We start from the raw sequence: 17,489 nt of genomic DNA on the forward strand, positions 1-17,489 counted from the left end.
TTACCCTGACGCCGCCTGTAGGTTCTGCAGGACCTGAGAGTTCTGGTTGGTTATAATGGATCAGGAGATCTGTGATGTGTTTTGGCCCGAGACCATTCACAGATTTATAAACCAACAGCTGGATTTTAAAATCTATTCTGTGCCACCCAGGAAGCCAGTGTAAAGATCTAAGAACTGGAGTTATATGGTCAACTCTCCTGGTCTTAGTGAGGACTCTGGCAGGAGCGTTTTGAGCTAACTGCAGCTGTTTAATGGATGTTTTTGGGAGACCTGTGAGAACAGCATTACGGCAGTCCAGTCTACTGAAGATATAAGCATGGACAAGTTTCTCTATGTCCTGCTGAGAAATCAGTCCTTTAATTCTCGATATATTTTATAGGTTATAATAGACTCCCAGATTTCTGGCTTGGCAATTGTTTTTTTTTTTTGTTTTTTTTTAACCTTGTCTGCACACATATTAATGATTGATACCATGACGGTAGAAACCAAAGGTATATATATGTGCATTATTACTATATTGAATATATATACATATATATACGCATACATATGCGTACACATACATAAATATACACATACAAACCCAGTGATTTCCAGAGTCATTGTGATGGTACATCAACTTCCAACAGAATTAATGACACCTCTGTCATGGTCTGAGGGGTCTGTATCACCTTCACTGGCACTCTGTAACTTTGAGGAGCATGGTAGGAGCCCTGCCACACTACTGGTAAAGCACTACCGCTTTTGTCCAAAGGAGCCGCCAAACTCAACAAAAGCTGAAAGTTACATTGTGCTGCTTTAAGCCCGATTTATTTTATTCCAGTGAGCCAAAATCTACGACTTGTTTATTTACTATTGGTACAATAAAGTGTAACTTTCCACCTGCCTCTGTGGTCTATTGGGGATTGAAAAGAACCTACCTATTTTGACTTAAACATAAATCATGATGCATTTATTCCTTTTGTTTTTGAGTTAAATCCTTATGAGGAAACATTACGCTACACTCAAAACAGTAAGATAGTATACTTGTCACGCCTGAGTGACAACTTTAACTATCGCAGGGTTAAAACTACGTTTCCATATGTTGGAGAGAAGCCTAAAAAGCGGATTTCTGTGATAACACTGTTTGTTCAGATTTCTGCAGGGAAAGTATTGGAAATGACAAACCCATGAAGGAGAAAGCAGTTTTAGGTGTATGCATGTAAACTGTATATATTGCAAATACAACTGTTGCAATTTGAAGGCTAAAACTAACATTTGTAGGTCATAACTGAATAAGAAGCATGTATAAATGTACACGACTATCATTCAACATGGGTGACCCTTCTAAAAGAGACCAACGTCATGTGTTCAAATATGTCATTGTGGTCATGTATGTGATCTTCACCCCTTGAAGCTGCAATAAATAACCGAAGAAAGTCATCAAGCTCATTAAATCGCTAAGAATAGAATAGAATCTAAAATGCATTTAAATTATGAGCTGTTTACTTTTGTTCATGTGATGAAACCTTACAAAGGATTAGTACACGAACAGTCGATCCTCGTTATCTAAACCTGTGTCAGGCTTCACTGATGCTGACAGACATTCAAGAGACTGTTGGAGCTGTTTCTCAGCATCCAAATGGTATAAAATATTGTCTCTTAAATAACCACAAATTGATTGTACATCTACAAATGAGTAACGGCGATCAATACAATCAGTTTAACTCTAAATGAATGTTTCACTGCATCTTAAAACTTTTCTAACTCTTATTTGCTTTCATCATTTGAGGAAATATTTAACTATAAGAAGTGACACTTAAAATAATGAAAGTACTAACATAAACTGTTGAAATCATGACACATTGAAAGTACAGTTTTGTTATCTAGCAGGGTTTCAAAGATGCATCATAAAAATTAATTCAGTGTGTTTAATTCAAACTAAATGTACTTTGTCCAGTTAATGATCAATCAGAGGTAACTTTTTGTGGACAACCACATGACAGATTTACGGTTAAACCGCAGTTGAACCTGTGTCAGGTTCAGCAGTTTAGCTAACACACAGGTTTCATGATGAGCAGTGTACTGGTTCTTTGTTTGAGAACAAAACTTAAGGACATCATTTGAAACTCGTCATTGATCGTTAAATTGTGGTTTGTTTTATTTTGTCCAAACTGATTTAATTATATATTTTTTAAACAGCTAATTAACAATAATGAAATGGATAATTTTTGTCTTTTTTCTTTTAAATAACTTCAAATGGCTTCTTGTCAACTGTATTTTAAAATAAAAGCGCTCAGCCATGAAAGTCGATCAGTAAAACTGCTCTGCTGTAACACAATGCTTGCATTTATTGCACAACACAGTTAACTATCTGGAAATAGGTTTGCATCTTTCAGTGGTTCTGTTCTCTGTGTGTTTGTTTGTTTTTTGGCAGATAATTGGTGGGAACAATAGATGTATGTTCAAGTTAGACTGAAACATAACAAAATGTAGAGCCTGAATATATATAACTTTCCAACAACGATCCTTGTATGACCTTTTTGCAGTAAACTTGTTTTATTAAGCAATTGATCTATTTCTTTTTTTAATCCGGGGTATTTCTGTTTTGTCAAGACAAATATGGCTTCATGAAATTTTGATCTTGACATACCATCTGTGCTGGCATGTGTCTCGTGTATCACACCTGCCCACTTTGGGCGTGGCATGCAGAATATATTTCATGTTAGCCGCTTGGTTTGTCAGTCACAGCTGCTGAATGCAGTAAGTAGCATGTCGTGAGACCTCGGAGAAGACCGCATCTTACTAAAAAGGTAGGAAGAATCTTTGTTGGCAAAGAACATGTAGTCTCAGGACTTAGACGTTTGAAGGATGTCATAATCAAAATGAGCATTTTTAACCATTTCCTCATGTTTTTGAATACAGGATCCAAAAAAGACTGTTTTGAGGTCTGTTATTTTTGCAGTGAGACAAATAGTTTTAAATACGGTAATACAAATATACTTTAAAAAATAATAATACTTTTTGGAAACTAAAGGTAAATCAAATCTTTAAAATATTTATCAAATACATTTAGGGTATCTCCACATTAATCAGATGTAGCAGTCAGGTGTTCACCAATGAATACATTAATCATATAATGGAAATATCTTTTAGAAAATCAATGAAAGTCTGTATTAAGTGACAAAAAAAATTACATACGATCAGTAACAAAAAATGTAGATCACACGAGAGAAAATATACAATCAGTCTAAAACAGTTTCAGACTGATTTTCTGATATAAATGTTATGGCAGGCTTCTGACTGCTTTGTGAAAAAAAAAACAAATAAAAACTTTAATCATAAACATAATTGGTGAGAAGAAGGAAGGAAATGAGGAGGTTGGTGAGCAAACTATTAACATACAAATATGTGTACTTTTCTGTTCTGTCCAGTCGTTTACTGAAGCAGGAAATAAAAGTCAGTGTACCTGCAGAAGCCAGAGATCCAGGAATGATATACAGGTAATGCTTCTGTTTGTAGTACAAACAGAAGCATTACAGGTAAAGTGTCTATATTTAAATGCTTTTAGGACATACTGAAATTAAAACATTTTCTTCATCATAATATTTCTGTATTTTGATTTCATAAATAACTCAAACTTCATCTAATTCAACTTTTTCATTGTAAACACTTGGCAACACCCAAAGAGCAGCACATGTGTACCTTTGCCCCATTTAGTATCACCTAAGTAAACTATTTTTTGCAATAAGATCTGTCAGGTTTGGCAGTGCAAAATATCCTCCAGTTGCATGTCTGGTGATATATTTATGATTGTCAGAGCTGTTACATAGCTCCTAGTATAATACCTTGAGGAGTCTTTGTTATGAACGTATTTCTAATAAATGATAATAATGCGTAAAGTAATCGGTCACTAACCATTAACCAACCAAGATTCTCATGCATTTTAATAACGCTTGTCGTCCAGTTACAACTAAGAACAATGTGTGCAGCCCTGTTTTGTATTTTTTGTAGTTTTGCAATCATATCTGCAGTTGAATTTGACCAAACTGCTGGACAATAGTCAAGATTTGATATAATTAAGGCCTGAATTACTAGTTTAGTTGCTTTTAGAGTTAAACATTTTTATGTCTTCTTATGACAGAAATTTCCCATTTCTGTCATTTCCCATTTTATTAACTATCTTGCTTATATGTAATTTCCATGACAATTTTTCATCAATGACTATTCCCAGCAGCTTGGTCTCCGGCACCTGCTTGATACTGTGTCTCCATCAGTTTCTGTAAGTAAAATCTAATGACTGAAAGAAACACTATCCTTTTTGCAAAATGATGTGTTTTTATACTAAAGTCGATGTTGACAATGTTTCCACCGCTCAAGACCTGATTCAACCAATTAATATCTGCGAGAAACAGAGCCTAACTGGATATCTAACATCTTTGAAGCAGGGTGCAGACCTCATGGAACCAGAAGTCCGAGCTGAAGTTAATGACCTTTTTTTGTCCTTGTTATTGTATCTTGATGCAGTGATTTGATCAGCCGAGTTACAACCGGAGAAGACTCTCAGTTTCAGGGCGTTTTTACTCAGACTTCTAAAATCATGGACGGTGGGTTAAAATGACTCAACATCTCTGTCATCAATGAAATCAAAAAGTACTTATATATCGAAAAATATAAAAACTATTGAATGAAATGGCTAAACAAGCGCAAAATAACTTGTTTGTAATACAGAGCAACATACGTATTTAACACAAACATGTTGATGATTCATGTTTAATGTTTGTATTTCATTTATTCTTATAAAATGTTCATATTGAATGTCATCTTTTTTTACTTCTCTGTAAACTATATGAAACATGTAGGGAACCATGCTCTCACATGTTTGAGTAATTATTCCACTGATTGATATTAGGGGATGATATTTTCATACTGTAATGGGGGAAAACAGATGCAAATACATGACTGATTTGCAAACATGATTCTCTTCTAGGATCTGCTACTAGGAAGATTGTCCTGCTTGGAAAAACTGGATCTGGGAAAAGCAGCTTGGCCAACACAATATTTGGAGAGACGCTCTATCCAGTAAATGATGGTTTTAACTCAGAAACCAAAACATGTGAAACCAAAACCAAACTTGTTCATGGTTATGATGTCTCTTTGATTGACACTCCTGGTTTCTTTGACACAGACATGTCTGAGGGTAAACTGAAGTCTGAGATAGTGAAGTCTATCACAGAGTATGCTTGTGGTGTTCATGCTTTTCTCATTGTGCTTAAATGGGAGAGATTCACAGAGCAGGAACAGGCTTTTATTGATAAAATACAAAATTACTTCTCTGATGAAGCACTGGAATATGCTGTAGTGGTCTTCACTCATGGTGACCAGCTCCCTGAAGGGAAGAAAATAGAGGATTTTATCAGTCAGAATAAGCGTGTAAGTGATCTGGTGAAGAAATGTGGCGGCCGCTGTCACGTCATCGATAATAAATATTGGAACAACGACTCAGGAGATGAATACAGGACAAACCGGTTCCAGGTGAAAGCCATCCATGACACCATAAACAGGATGGTGACTGGAAATGATGGCAAAGTTTACACCAATGATATGCTTCGATATCTGCGATCTTTGTCACGGAAAGGGATCAGAAAGGCAATTGAAATTCTCACGTATGCCCGAGCTATCACCACAGGAGTTTTGTTGGGAGCTCTGCTCGGTGTGGCTGAAATGATTGTTAAAGTTGTCAAAGTACTGAGAAAAATAGAACAAATAGAAATAGTAGCTTGTGTTGCTGCAGGAGGTTCTGCCACTGGTATAGGAGTTGCAGTGGTTACAGGATTGTTTGTTGTCAATGGAGCAATAGATGGCGACAGATGTGTTACAAACTTCCGTGAAAACACAGAATGAACTCAAGCAAAAGGAAAGCAAAGAGGAGCAGATGCATCTGTTAAAAAATAGACTGAAGATCTGCTTTCACACTCTTGGTGTGAAAATATTTGAAATCATAGTGCGTGTGTCATTTGAAGTTGATCAGAATCTTAAGAATAACATTTATTTTGCCAGATGTATGATGTAAGTAAGTTGTATGAGATATTGAATCATTTAAAACCCATAATTACTTCATTTCTTTAGTGCATATATTCAGGTGTAGGCCTACTGTCTTTTCTGTAATCTATAGGGGTCACTAAACCAACACATAAACTGTCTGAAAAATGTTGTAATTGAACGGGTGAAACCCAGAGATGTCACTGTTTGTATTTAGATTCCTGTTTTATTTTTAAAACCCATGCCATTGTGTTTTAGTTTTGTCTTGACTTCCCTTGTTCCCATTTGCCCATCTGTAAATCTTTGTTTACAGGTTTGTTATCTGTTAGAACGGTCAACTGTATGTTTTCGGTCCTGGCTGGGTAGTTGGGGGTCGATCAGCTGCTCAATCAGGGAAAGTGGAAGCAGGTTTGCATCATTAGGTCCTCTTAGCAGTGAGGACCTGAGGGGTATTCCAGGAAGCGGGTTTAGTGAAAATCCTGAGTTTGTTAAGCCTGAGATGAGGGAAATCCGGAGTTTTCAGTTCCAGAAAGCGAGTTAACTCAAACTCTGAGTCAGTTACTACGGCAACTGAGCCTGTGAACCTAACCTGCTCGCTAGCAGGTTTTCTTCAATAAACTCTGAGTTTCTCTCTGTCTCCTCCCTCAGTGGCGTCAATTCAGCCAATGGGTCTTTACGCAATACACATCTGTTTTCTGCACCACGGACAGTAAGCGGCAGAGAGAGCAGAAAAGGCGTATCTGACAAACGCAACGTATTTTATTCACTATGTCAGTGAAACAATATCACAGGGACATCCGAGTTTAACTTCAAACAGTTAAAGTCCAAATGCAAAAAGGAGAGGGAGGGGGCAGAAGAGAGAAAGAGAGAGAGAGTAAAAAAAAAGTCAAATATTTCCCTTAAACAGATTTATAAGAGGGTAGGGTGATTTGATATCTTACCTTAAAATGAAATTGCATAATTAATCCATCAGTGGCTAACAGCCTCGTTAATATCTTCTGCTGCTGGGGTAACATTGGACCCATCACTTGCCCTCTTTCTTTCTTTTTTAAAATTGCGTGGTCGTCTGCTTCCTTTTCATTTTTGTAAGTTAGTAACACTGCAGAGCGCACTAAAAACCAGATTGATAGCGACCACTGTCATCAGGGACTCTGGGACATCACATTTCAAGATATGAGATAAGATATGAAATGTATAAGAAAAAATAAAAAAAACATTTACATTTTCCCCTGAAGCCGAGGTGTGGCGGCTGCCCCTGATCTAAATGACAATAAAATTTCATTCAATATTATTCCACCACTGGTTTCATCTGTAATATTATAAGAAAGTGTGCTTAAATGTTAAATGAATGCTGCATTCAAACTTACACATGGACTGCAGCAACTTTCTCCCACGCCAATTCTCTCCTTGTGTTTTGTGTTTTTTTTCCGAAATATGCTCTCATACTCGCCATACGCACGTATTGACACTTCTAACTCCAGTGGTGTGAAGTATGTGGATCTTCAGACGCAAACAAATGTTTCCTCAAAGGGATTTTGTAAATTGAAATGTTAAATAAAGTTTAAAAAAAAAAAGAAAAAGTATGTCGCCGGTTGCCATGGTGAATCGTTGTATCAGGGCTCTACTGATGATGGCTTTTTATATCCCTCACACACGTGCTTAGCTCGAGCTTAACAAACTCAGAGTTGATTGAACTAACTCATATCCGCTGTTCTGAAACCGAAAACTCTGACTTTCCTATCTCAGGATAAGTCAACTCGGAGTTCAGGTTTAAACTCGGAATTTGTTGAACCTGCTTCCTGGAATACCCCTCAGGACATGATTAGGATGTGGGGAGATGGGTAAAACTGTTCTGAGGTAAATTACATTTGGTTGAACTGTGTGCACTTAGGAATCATTTGTGTGCTTATAGTAGATTATAATTGTCAGCAGTAAATGAAAAATCATTTGTTTACAACTGTGGGGTGTTCAGTGTACTTACCTGAGTAGGATGTATGTTCCAGTTGGGTGAGGAAGAGCAGGTAAAATGCCATCCTTTGGTCAATAAGGGACAGACTAGGTGGCTGCTGGCGGTGAGGCTGCAGGTTTTATTTGTTTGATGTTATGATTCGTTTTTGCCTTTTGTTTTATTAATATTTTTGTTAATAAACATCACTTTGATCACATACTCCAGCCTGCCGACCTGCTTTTTGGCAACATCCCTGTAAAGGTTTCCAGTGCCGAATATCAGCTTTAGCCCTGTGTATGGGGTGGCGGCACTACAGGTATACAAAGCAGAATAGAGATATGAGTAAATGTGGCATCCATAGGTTTATAGTGTATTAATCAAACAATGTGTATCTGCAAATCAGTGTTTCAAAATCTCCATTAAAATAAAATAATAAAGAAGAAAAAACAATTCCTTTAGAACTCACCAGGTCGTGGTGTCTGACATAGGGTGACCTCAAGTAGCACAGTTACTTTCAAGTTTCTTCTAAACACAAGATTTTTTACAAATGAAGAGTCAGACAAGGCTCATCAAATACACTTATTTTAGCCAGTTTTATACTTCTATGTGTGCGTCAACTATTTTAAACAAACCTTTTTCAGTCACAATGTGTACATAACCGAGGCCAAATGAAAAACACTTCTGAATAACACAAAAAAAGTTGGTTTCACTTTTGAATATATAGAGCCCCAGAGAAGATATCTGAAATAAATAAATCAAGGCCACACATTACGGTACTATGAAGTGCGCTCAAAGTATTATTTTGTGACTTCAAATGATGTCATGGCCAGTTGGTCATGCACCACAATGTAATGGAGACATGCCGGCTGTAGGGCGACGGTCAGCCGTGTTAGAGGTTCCTGTCTGGCAGATTTTCCCTTAACTCCTGTTAGTGGGAATACACCTTAGTAAAACCACACAGCAGGGACAAATAAGATAGAAGACACAAACCTTATGCCACACCTTATGACGCTCAGTAAAGCATACAATTATGAATCAATGAATACAAGTAAATATATTTTCCCTAATTCCACTGAACAACATGATATTTTGGCATGCATTTACATATTTTTTTTTCATTTTCTATACCAGTTTATCGATAAAAAATTCAGTGAGCAAAGGAAAAACTGATCTTTTGGCAATATGGTATGTTATTAAACTGTAGTCTCTCATGAAAATGTTTCAGTTCTTTTAAAAAATGTGTTAACAAATGAGTATATGTGGGAAACAAAAACCTAACTGAACAATTTGACATCATTTCCATCTTTCAAACGGTGCCAAACTCATGGAAACAAAAATCTGACCTGAGGTTTATGTTCTTTTTTCTGTTATGTATTTTGATGCAGTAATTTGAACAGCAGACATGTTACAACTTAAGAAGACACTGATTGTCCTGTTTGGAAAAACTGGATTTGGGAAAAGCAGCTTGGCCAACACAATATTTGGAGAGACGCTCTTTACAGTAAATGATGGTTTTAACTCTGAAACCAAAACCAAACTTGTTCATGGTTATGACGTCTCTTTGATTGACACTCCTGGTTTCTTTGACACAGACATGTCTGAAGGTGATCTGAAGTCTGAGATAGTGAGGTGTATCGTAGAGTGCGCTTCTGGGGTTCATGCTTTTCTCATTGTTCTTAAATGGGAGAGATTCACAGAGCAGGAACAGGCTTTTATTAATAAAATACACAGTAACTTCTCTGATGAAGCACTGAAATATGCTGTGGTGGTCTTCACTCGTGGTGACCAACTCCCTGAAGGGAAGAAAATAGAGGATTTTATCAGTCAGAATAAGCGTGTAAGTGATCTGGTGGAGAAATGTGGCGGCCGCTGCCACATCAACGATAATAAATATTGGAACAAAGACTCAGGAGATGAATACAGGACAAACCGGTTCCAGGTGAAAGCCATCCATGACACCATAAACAGGATGGTGACTGGAAATGATGGCAAAGTTTACACCAATGAGATGCTTCGATCTCTGCGATCTTTGTCACGGAAAGGGATCAGACCGGCAATTGAAATTCTCAAGTATGCTGCAGCTGTCAACAGAGTTTTGTTGGGAGCTCTGCTCGGTGTGCGTGAAATGGTTGTTAAAGTTGTCAAAGTACTGAGAGAAATAGAACAAATAGAAATAGTAGCTTGTGTTGCTGCAGGAGGTTCTGCCACTGGTATAGGAGTTGCAGTGGTTACAGGATTGTTTGTTGTCAATGGAGCAATAGATGGCGACAGATGTGTTACAAACTTCCGTGAAAACACAGAATGAACTCAAGCAAAAGCAAAGCAAAGAGGAGCAGATGCATCTGTTAAAAAAAAATAGACTGAAGATCTGCTTTCACACTCTTGGTGTGAAAATATTTGAAATCCTAGTTCGTGTGTCATTTGAAGTTGATCAGAATCTTAAGAATAACATTTATTTTGCCAGATGTATGATGTAAGTAAGTTGTATGAGATATTGAATCATTTAAATCCCATAATTACTTCATTTCTTTAGTGCATATATTCAGGTGTAGGCCTACTGTCTTTTCTGTAATCTATAGGGGTCACTAAACCAACACATAAACTGTCTGAAAAATGTTGTAATTGAACGGGTGAAACCCAGAGATGTCACTGTTTGTATTTAGATTCCTGTTTTATTTTTAAAACCCATGCCATTGTGTTTTAGTTTTGTCTTGACTTCCCTTGTTCCCATTTGCCCATCTGTAAATCTTTGTTTACAGGTTTGTTATCTGTTAGAAGGGTCAACTGTATGTTTTCAGTCCTGGCTGGGTAGTTGGGGGTCGATCAGCTGCTCAATCAGGGAAAGCAGGTTTGCATCATTAGGTCCTCTTAGCAGTGAGGACCTGGACGTGATTAGGATGTGGGGAGATGGGTAAAACTGTTCTGAGGTAAATTACATTTGGTTGAACTGTTTGCACTTAGGAATCATTTGTGTGCTTATAGTAGATTATAATTGTCAGCAGTAAATGAAAAATCATTTGTTTACAACTGTGGGGTGTTCGGTGTACTTACCTGAGTAGGATGTATGTTCCAGTTGGGTGAGGAAGAGCAGGTAAAATGCCATCCTTTGGTCAATAAGTGACAGACTAGGTGGCTGCTGGTGGTGAGGCTGCAGGTTTTATTTGTTTGATGTTATGATTCGTTTTTATGAGGTGCCGTGAGGGACATAATTCTGAATTAGTGTTCATAAACACATATGAAATCCAAAACCTTTTATACACACAGGTGAAATGCTCTTACACATACAACTGGAAATGTTTATAAACACATATGAAATCCAACTCTTTTACACACTATACTGAAAACCTCTCACACTCACTTGTGAAATCTCTCATACACACAGGTGAAATGCTCTTACATACAACTGGAAATGTATCCACTCACATATACAACTGAAATGTGCTCACAGATACTACTGAAACACTTTTACACAAACTAATGAAATCTACTCATATATACAGTTGAAAATTTTTCCTCTCACACACAGTGGTGAAATCTTCTCACACACACTAGTGAAAATCTTCTCACAAACACAACTGAAAATCCTCTCACAAACACAACTGAAAATCTTCTCACAAACACTAGTGAAAATCTTCTCACAAACACAACTGAAAATCTTCTCACAAACACAACTGAAAATCTTCTCACAAACACAACTGAAAATCTTCTCACAAACACAACTGAAAATCTTCTCACAAACACTAGTGAAAATCTTCTCACAAACACAACTGAAAATCTTCTCACAAACACTAGTGAAAATCTTCTCACAAACACAACTGAAAATCTTCTCACAAACACAACTGAAAATCTTCTCACAAACACAACTGAAAATCTTCTCACAAACACAACTGAAAATCTTCTCACAAACACAACTGAAAATCTTCTCACAAACACAACTGAAAATTTCAGTAGAAACGGAAGTCATTTCAGTAGAAACGGAAGTCATTTCAGTAGAAACGGACGTCATTTCAGTAGAAACGGAAGTGGGTTGTTTAGCGCGATTTTTTTTTTTTTTCCTGGCAGTTATTTTGACTGATTGATATAGCAATATCTTCTCAGCAGCATACAACAACTCTGACTGAAGAAAGAACTTTACTCAATAATATTAGTGTCAGATTAATCAAAGTTTGAATTAAGTTTCGTTCTTATGAGTATCAGAATCAAGTCAAGTCAGAGAGCTGACTGTGTTTATCGTGACATTCTTTGACACGCAGGAGGTTAAAACTGCTGACTTCCTCGTTGGTCAAATCAACCATTGTCTTTAGACGCATCTGTTTCAAAACCCCCATCACATGATCTAAACAGATGAGGGCTGCCCTTCCTGTGTTCCGTTAAGGGTTTGGGCTGTCCAACAACTGTCCCATTGTATTTTTAAGGTTTAAGGAGGTTTTGTCAGGGGGGTCGACTGACAGCCATCTCATTGTCTTTAAGTTGACCATCTCATGACAACAAAACCCCCTTGAACATTTCTTAAAAGGATGTCTGTTGCTCTGCACACCACAGATAAGTTACTTACTAACTGAAAAGTCATAAGGTGTGACTTTTCAACTATCATCTGATACCATGTCTGTGTGACCATCTGTTTCCTGTTTTTGTCAATTGACCATCTATACATTCACTGTTCCAAATATGGTCAAGTTTCCTGTCAGTTTTACCAATAAAAGCGCCAGCTCTGCAGACAGCCAGTGGTCAGAAGGCCGACGAGTTCGAAGAGAGGCCGTGTTGCCCTACAGCTCCTCAGACTTCTGTCCAACCTTCTGCAGAAGGCATTGAAAATCATTTCTAACAGTTTCCGGTGTCTTTTTCTAAAGTTATTAATATTGTGATGACTTTTGAACCTAACATTTTGGTGCCGAGAACCCGTGATCTCAAGCTCTGACGATTGGCACGGCGTACGATCAAAAGGGGCCATCAAAATCTGTCGACAGCGTTCTGACTTCAGGAACGGGGCCTAGATTGATCTGCGCTGTTCCAGAGTCCAGACGACGAGATTTCCGAGCCAGGGGAAGGCACTAGGAGACTAGGTGAGAGACCTCTTTTGAGTGAAATTTCTGTGTATACTAACAAGAGGTTAGCGAAAACGGTGTTTGGCGGCGGGTCGGGGACCCGATTTTTATAGAAGGCATAGGGGCCTCTAAAAATACTGCCTAAGAGCAGTGCGTAAGACCAACATCTAACTCGGTCGGGGACCGGCTTTTTGATGTCAGGGGACTTTAAAAGTACAGGATAACGAGGAGAGGTTTCTTGGAAATGATTTTTAATGGTTGTGTTTTATGTTTGTCTAATGTTTGTCTAATGTTTGTCTGATGTTTATGACAGGAAAACTGTGTGTTCAATGTGGAGTTTCCAAAATTGAGGGGAAAAATTTAAATTGTTCACTAAATATCAGGCTAAAACCAAACTGTTGAAAAAAGGAAACTTGTGTCCTGAGAGAAACTTAAGAAAGAAAATAACTGACGAAAAATAGCAGAGGCGTGGTTAAGCTGAAATTTATGCTTAAAGAATCTCAAAAGATGCTTAATTGATGGGGAGACGTCCTCAAACTTAAGAAAATGGAGACAAATCTTGCAAAATAATAATATAGGGAACTTAAAAAGAAGTAAATGGACTAATTTAAGACTAGAAGAAAAAACAAGAAAGTAGCAACCTGTGATGAAGAGACTGGGGAGGGGAGAGAGCTGCAGCTTCGGGGCTGCAGCAGGCCAAAGCTCTGTGTCTGTGTGTCTCTGTGTGTGTGTATGTGAGAGACACTGTTAGTGTGTGGGTGTATTAATGACACGTTGTAAACAGCTGAAAGTTTCTGTCATTTTAAGAGAAAGAGAAATATGATTCTATTGACCTCCTACTTGTGCGTTAAAATGAGAAATTGAATAAAGACAGAAAGGTGAGATACGTAAAAGTCCTCAGTCAGATCATGATCTGCTTGAGCAGATTTTATGGTGCTTGGAGATGCAGCCTGTTCCTCCAATAGAGGGAGGAGGGGCTGTTTGGGTCTGCCTGTAGCACAAAATATTAGTTAGGGGTTGAATAGAAGAAACATGTTAAAATATGTTTGGATATTATAAGATAATATGTTAAGAGGTAAAAAGTTTAAATTCGTATGAGCTTCTCTGTCGAAGGTTTTGTTAAAATGATACAAACGGCTGAAGCTGTGTGTCTTTGTGTGTGTGAAAGCATGCTCCGGTTTACGAACGGCTGCAAGGCTCTGTGTCTGAGGGAGAACTTTTTTGTGTTTCTGGAAAAAGGGGGGTTTTCAGAGGTGAAGTGAAGTGAGCTCTCCTTTTGGAGGAGACGTAGAGATGTGGAATAATATAGTTTGTTCTATCATTCTAAGCCCTGAATGAAGGCATAGAATCATAGAAGTTTCAAATTGGGTTTCGTACAATGAAATTAGCGCCGCTGTATTTTTAGAATACAGTGGAAGGGTGTGTTCATTAGCCTACTGTCATTTGTATGTCAGTGATATTTTACACAAAAAGGATTGTATGCAGGAGTAACAAACCCGTTGTACAATCTTTTTAGAAAAGAAAAACTCTGAGTGCATACTAGCCTATTCACACTGAAAATGTGTACATTTGTGATCAGTGTTGCTATCATTTAGTTTGTGAGTTCATTTGAAGTGCACCAATTGAGTTTGGTTAGTGTAGTTTGAGGAGAAGTAATTTACACATTTGCAGTGATACACAAACCCACATGCAGATGATCTGAAGTGTGTGTTTAATGTTAGTGGGTTTTTGTCTATGTGTAGTTTACGCATGGGAATTTATCCCACAATTTTCTTAAGACTTCTATGAGTTTTCATAGAAGGGCATGCATTTGCGTTGCAGCATGCAAACAGAAGGTTAAGAATCTCCTGAAGACTTTTATAAGTACTCATGATTTATCTGGAGACAATTTTTCTGACAATTTTATGACAATTTTCTGGCATTTCTTTTGATTTGGGGAAAATAGAGTTCAACAACAGTTGAGAAGGCATTATTTGATAGAATGCCTCCTTTCAGTCCGACGTTTTGTGACTGTGAATTATTGTTTATACATACAATATATATATATATATAAGTTCACTGAAGACTACTGTTTACGTTGCAGGAGAGTTGCTGCACTGACAGTTTTTGTGTGGTGTTACTTTAATAAGACCATATCCCACTTGGGTTGAAATAAGAACGTTTTTCAATGAGAAATTCTGTAGTCTAATCTACGGTGGGAGACAGAGTTTAAAAGGTTTTTGCCCCCATCTAATCTGGTGATGGGAGGGGGGATTTGAAGGACATGGAGACCTCTTGTCCCTAGAGCGTCAGACCTGCAGACTTGCCAGGGTGCGAAGGTCAAGAAGTGGGAGGGCCACTTATCTGGGGAGCCTGACTCTGGCAGCCTGACTCTTCCAGGGAGAAGTCAATAAGGAGGGGGTCTGATGACACGAAACCCCCACCCCTGTCGGCATGCAAAATAATGCTGTGAAGCAGACCAGTGCTTCCAAGGAAGTTGTTCCCCCTGGTGGCTAAGTTGAGCCATAGGGAGTTTCTATGGCTCAACAGGAGGGAGTAGGGGTACATATGATACATCATGAGGATTAAATACTAAATACCCTTTAAAAAATTTTTTTAGTAGGAGTTTTCCGACATGTTGCAGATACAACATGAGAGGACCTATCCATTTGAAGTTGTTCATATGGATTTCATTCTTGGAGTGAACTAATGGCCTGTTAAGTTAAGGCTCAAGAAAGCCATGGCCTGAATGATGGCCATTAGTCGAACTGTACATGAGAATCGTCTTCTTGTACGCTGCTGTTTCTTCCTCTCTCCCTCTCCTAAAGCAGGAACTGCTGAAACTGGGTAACCGGATCCTGAGTCGAGTGGTGAAACGTCATCACCCGTCAGGACGGGCCCTTTTGCTGTCCAAATCAGGACACCGACAGCACCGACAGCAGTAAAGGCTGCTGACCAATCTACTGCGTTCACCAGTTGCAGTGAAAGCTAGCAGAGAAATTCCAGGCTTGAGTAGGCGGGAAGTCGGGCGGTACTCGAACCTTTGCCCGCTGAAGAAATCAACTGATGCCTACTCGCCAGCCACAGCCTGAAGATGACTAGCCAAACTGACTTGCGACAACAAACTAGGAGAGGAGTCCGAGGAATGGAAGAGACTTTTTCATTACTGAGTCATGCTGACATAATGACTGAGATTACGATTCCGATTCCGACTATTACTGTCTTTGTACTGTTCTGTGTTCTCATTACCTGTATGTTTACGATGACACTGGAGTGTTTTATTTTTGTTTACTGTGAAGTTTCATAAGAACAAACAGGAGGGAAATGTCAGATTAATCAAAGTTTGAATTAAGTTTCGTTCTTATGAGTATCAGAATCAAGTCAAGTCAGAGAGCTGACTGTGTTTATCGTGACATTCTTTGACACGCAGGAGGTTAAAACTGCTGACTTCCTCGTTGGTCAAATCAACCATTGTCTTTAGACGCATCTGTTTCAAAACCCCCATCACATGATCTAAACAGATGAGGGCTGCCCTTCCTGTGTTCCGTTAAGGGTTTGGGCTGTCCAACAACTGTCCCATTGTATTTTTAAGGTTTAAGGAGGTTTTGTCAGGGGGGTCGACTGACAGCCATCTCATTGTCTTTAAGTTGACCATCTCATGACAACAAAACCCCCTTGAACATTTCTTAAAAGGATGTCTGTTGCTCTGCACACCACAGATAAGTTACTTACTAACTGAAAAGTCATAAGGTGTGACTTTTCAACTATCATCTGATACCATGTCTGTGTGACCATCTGTTTCCTGTTTTTGTCAATTGACCATCTATACATTCACTGTTCCAAATATGGTCAAGTTTCCTGTCAGTTTTACCAATAAAAGCGCCAGCTCTGCAGACAGCCAGTGGTCAGAAGGCCGACGAGTTCGAAGAGAGGGCCGTGTTGCCCTACAGCTCCTCAAACTTCTGTCCAACCTTCTGCAGAAGGCATTGAAAATCATTTCTAACAGTTTCCGGTGTCTTTTTCTAAAGTTATTAATATTGTGATGACTTTTGAACCTAACAATTAGCTTCAGCAGAGACCTCTGGATGAGCCTCACGTCACTTTTCCCTTTCAAACTGATTTTAGACAAGTTTATACTTCTATGTGTGCATCAAATATTTTGAACTAACCTTTTTCAGTCACAATGTGTACATAACCGAGGCCAAATGAAAAACACTTCTGAATAACACGAAAAAAGTTGGTTTCACTTTTGAATATATAGAGCCCCAGAGAAGATCTCCATCCATCCATCGCTTATCTGGAACCGGGTCGCGGGGGCAGCAGCCTCAACAGAGATGCCCAGACTTCCCTCACCCAGGTTGAGAAGATATCTGAAATAAATAAATAAATCAAGGCCACAAATTACTATTAAGTGGACTCAAAGTATTATTTTGTGATTTCAAATGATGTCATGGCCAGTTGGTCATGAAAAGTGCAATCATATCTACTGTGTCAAC

The 17,489-nt window shown here is 38.3% G+C and overlaps 1 protein-coding gene across 1 annotated transcript; it reads left to right on the forward strand.

Moving 5' to 3' along the window:
- The first annotated feature begins 4,227 nt into the window (after nt 1-4,227).
- On the forward strand, nt 4,228-5,902 carry LOC133420646 (GTPase IMAP family member 7-like). Its single transcript, XM_061710399.1, has 3 exons — nt 4,228-4,261; nt 4,507-4,586; nt 4,970-5,902. The coding sequence occupies exons 2-3, from the start codon at nt 4,580-4,582 to the stop codon at nt 5,881-5,883; spliced, it is 921 nt and encodes a 306-aa protein (XP_061566383.1). The 5' UTR covers nt 4,228-4,261; nt 4,507-4,579; the 3' UTR covers nt 5,884-5,902.
- The last annotated feature ends 11,587 nt before the right edge of the window (nt 5,903-17,489 follow it).

The sequence above is a fragment of the Cololabis saira genome, chromosome 20, assembly GCF_033807715.1.
Source record: "Cololabis saira isolate AMF1-May2022 chromosome 20, fColSai1.1, whole genome shotgun sequence".
Lineage (NCBI taxonomy): Eukaryota > Metazoa > Chordata > Actinopteri > Beloniformes > Belonidae > Cololabis > Cololabis saira.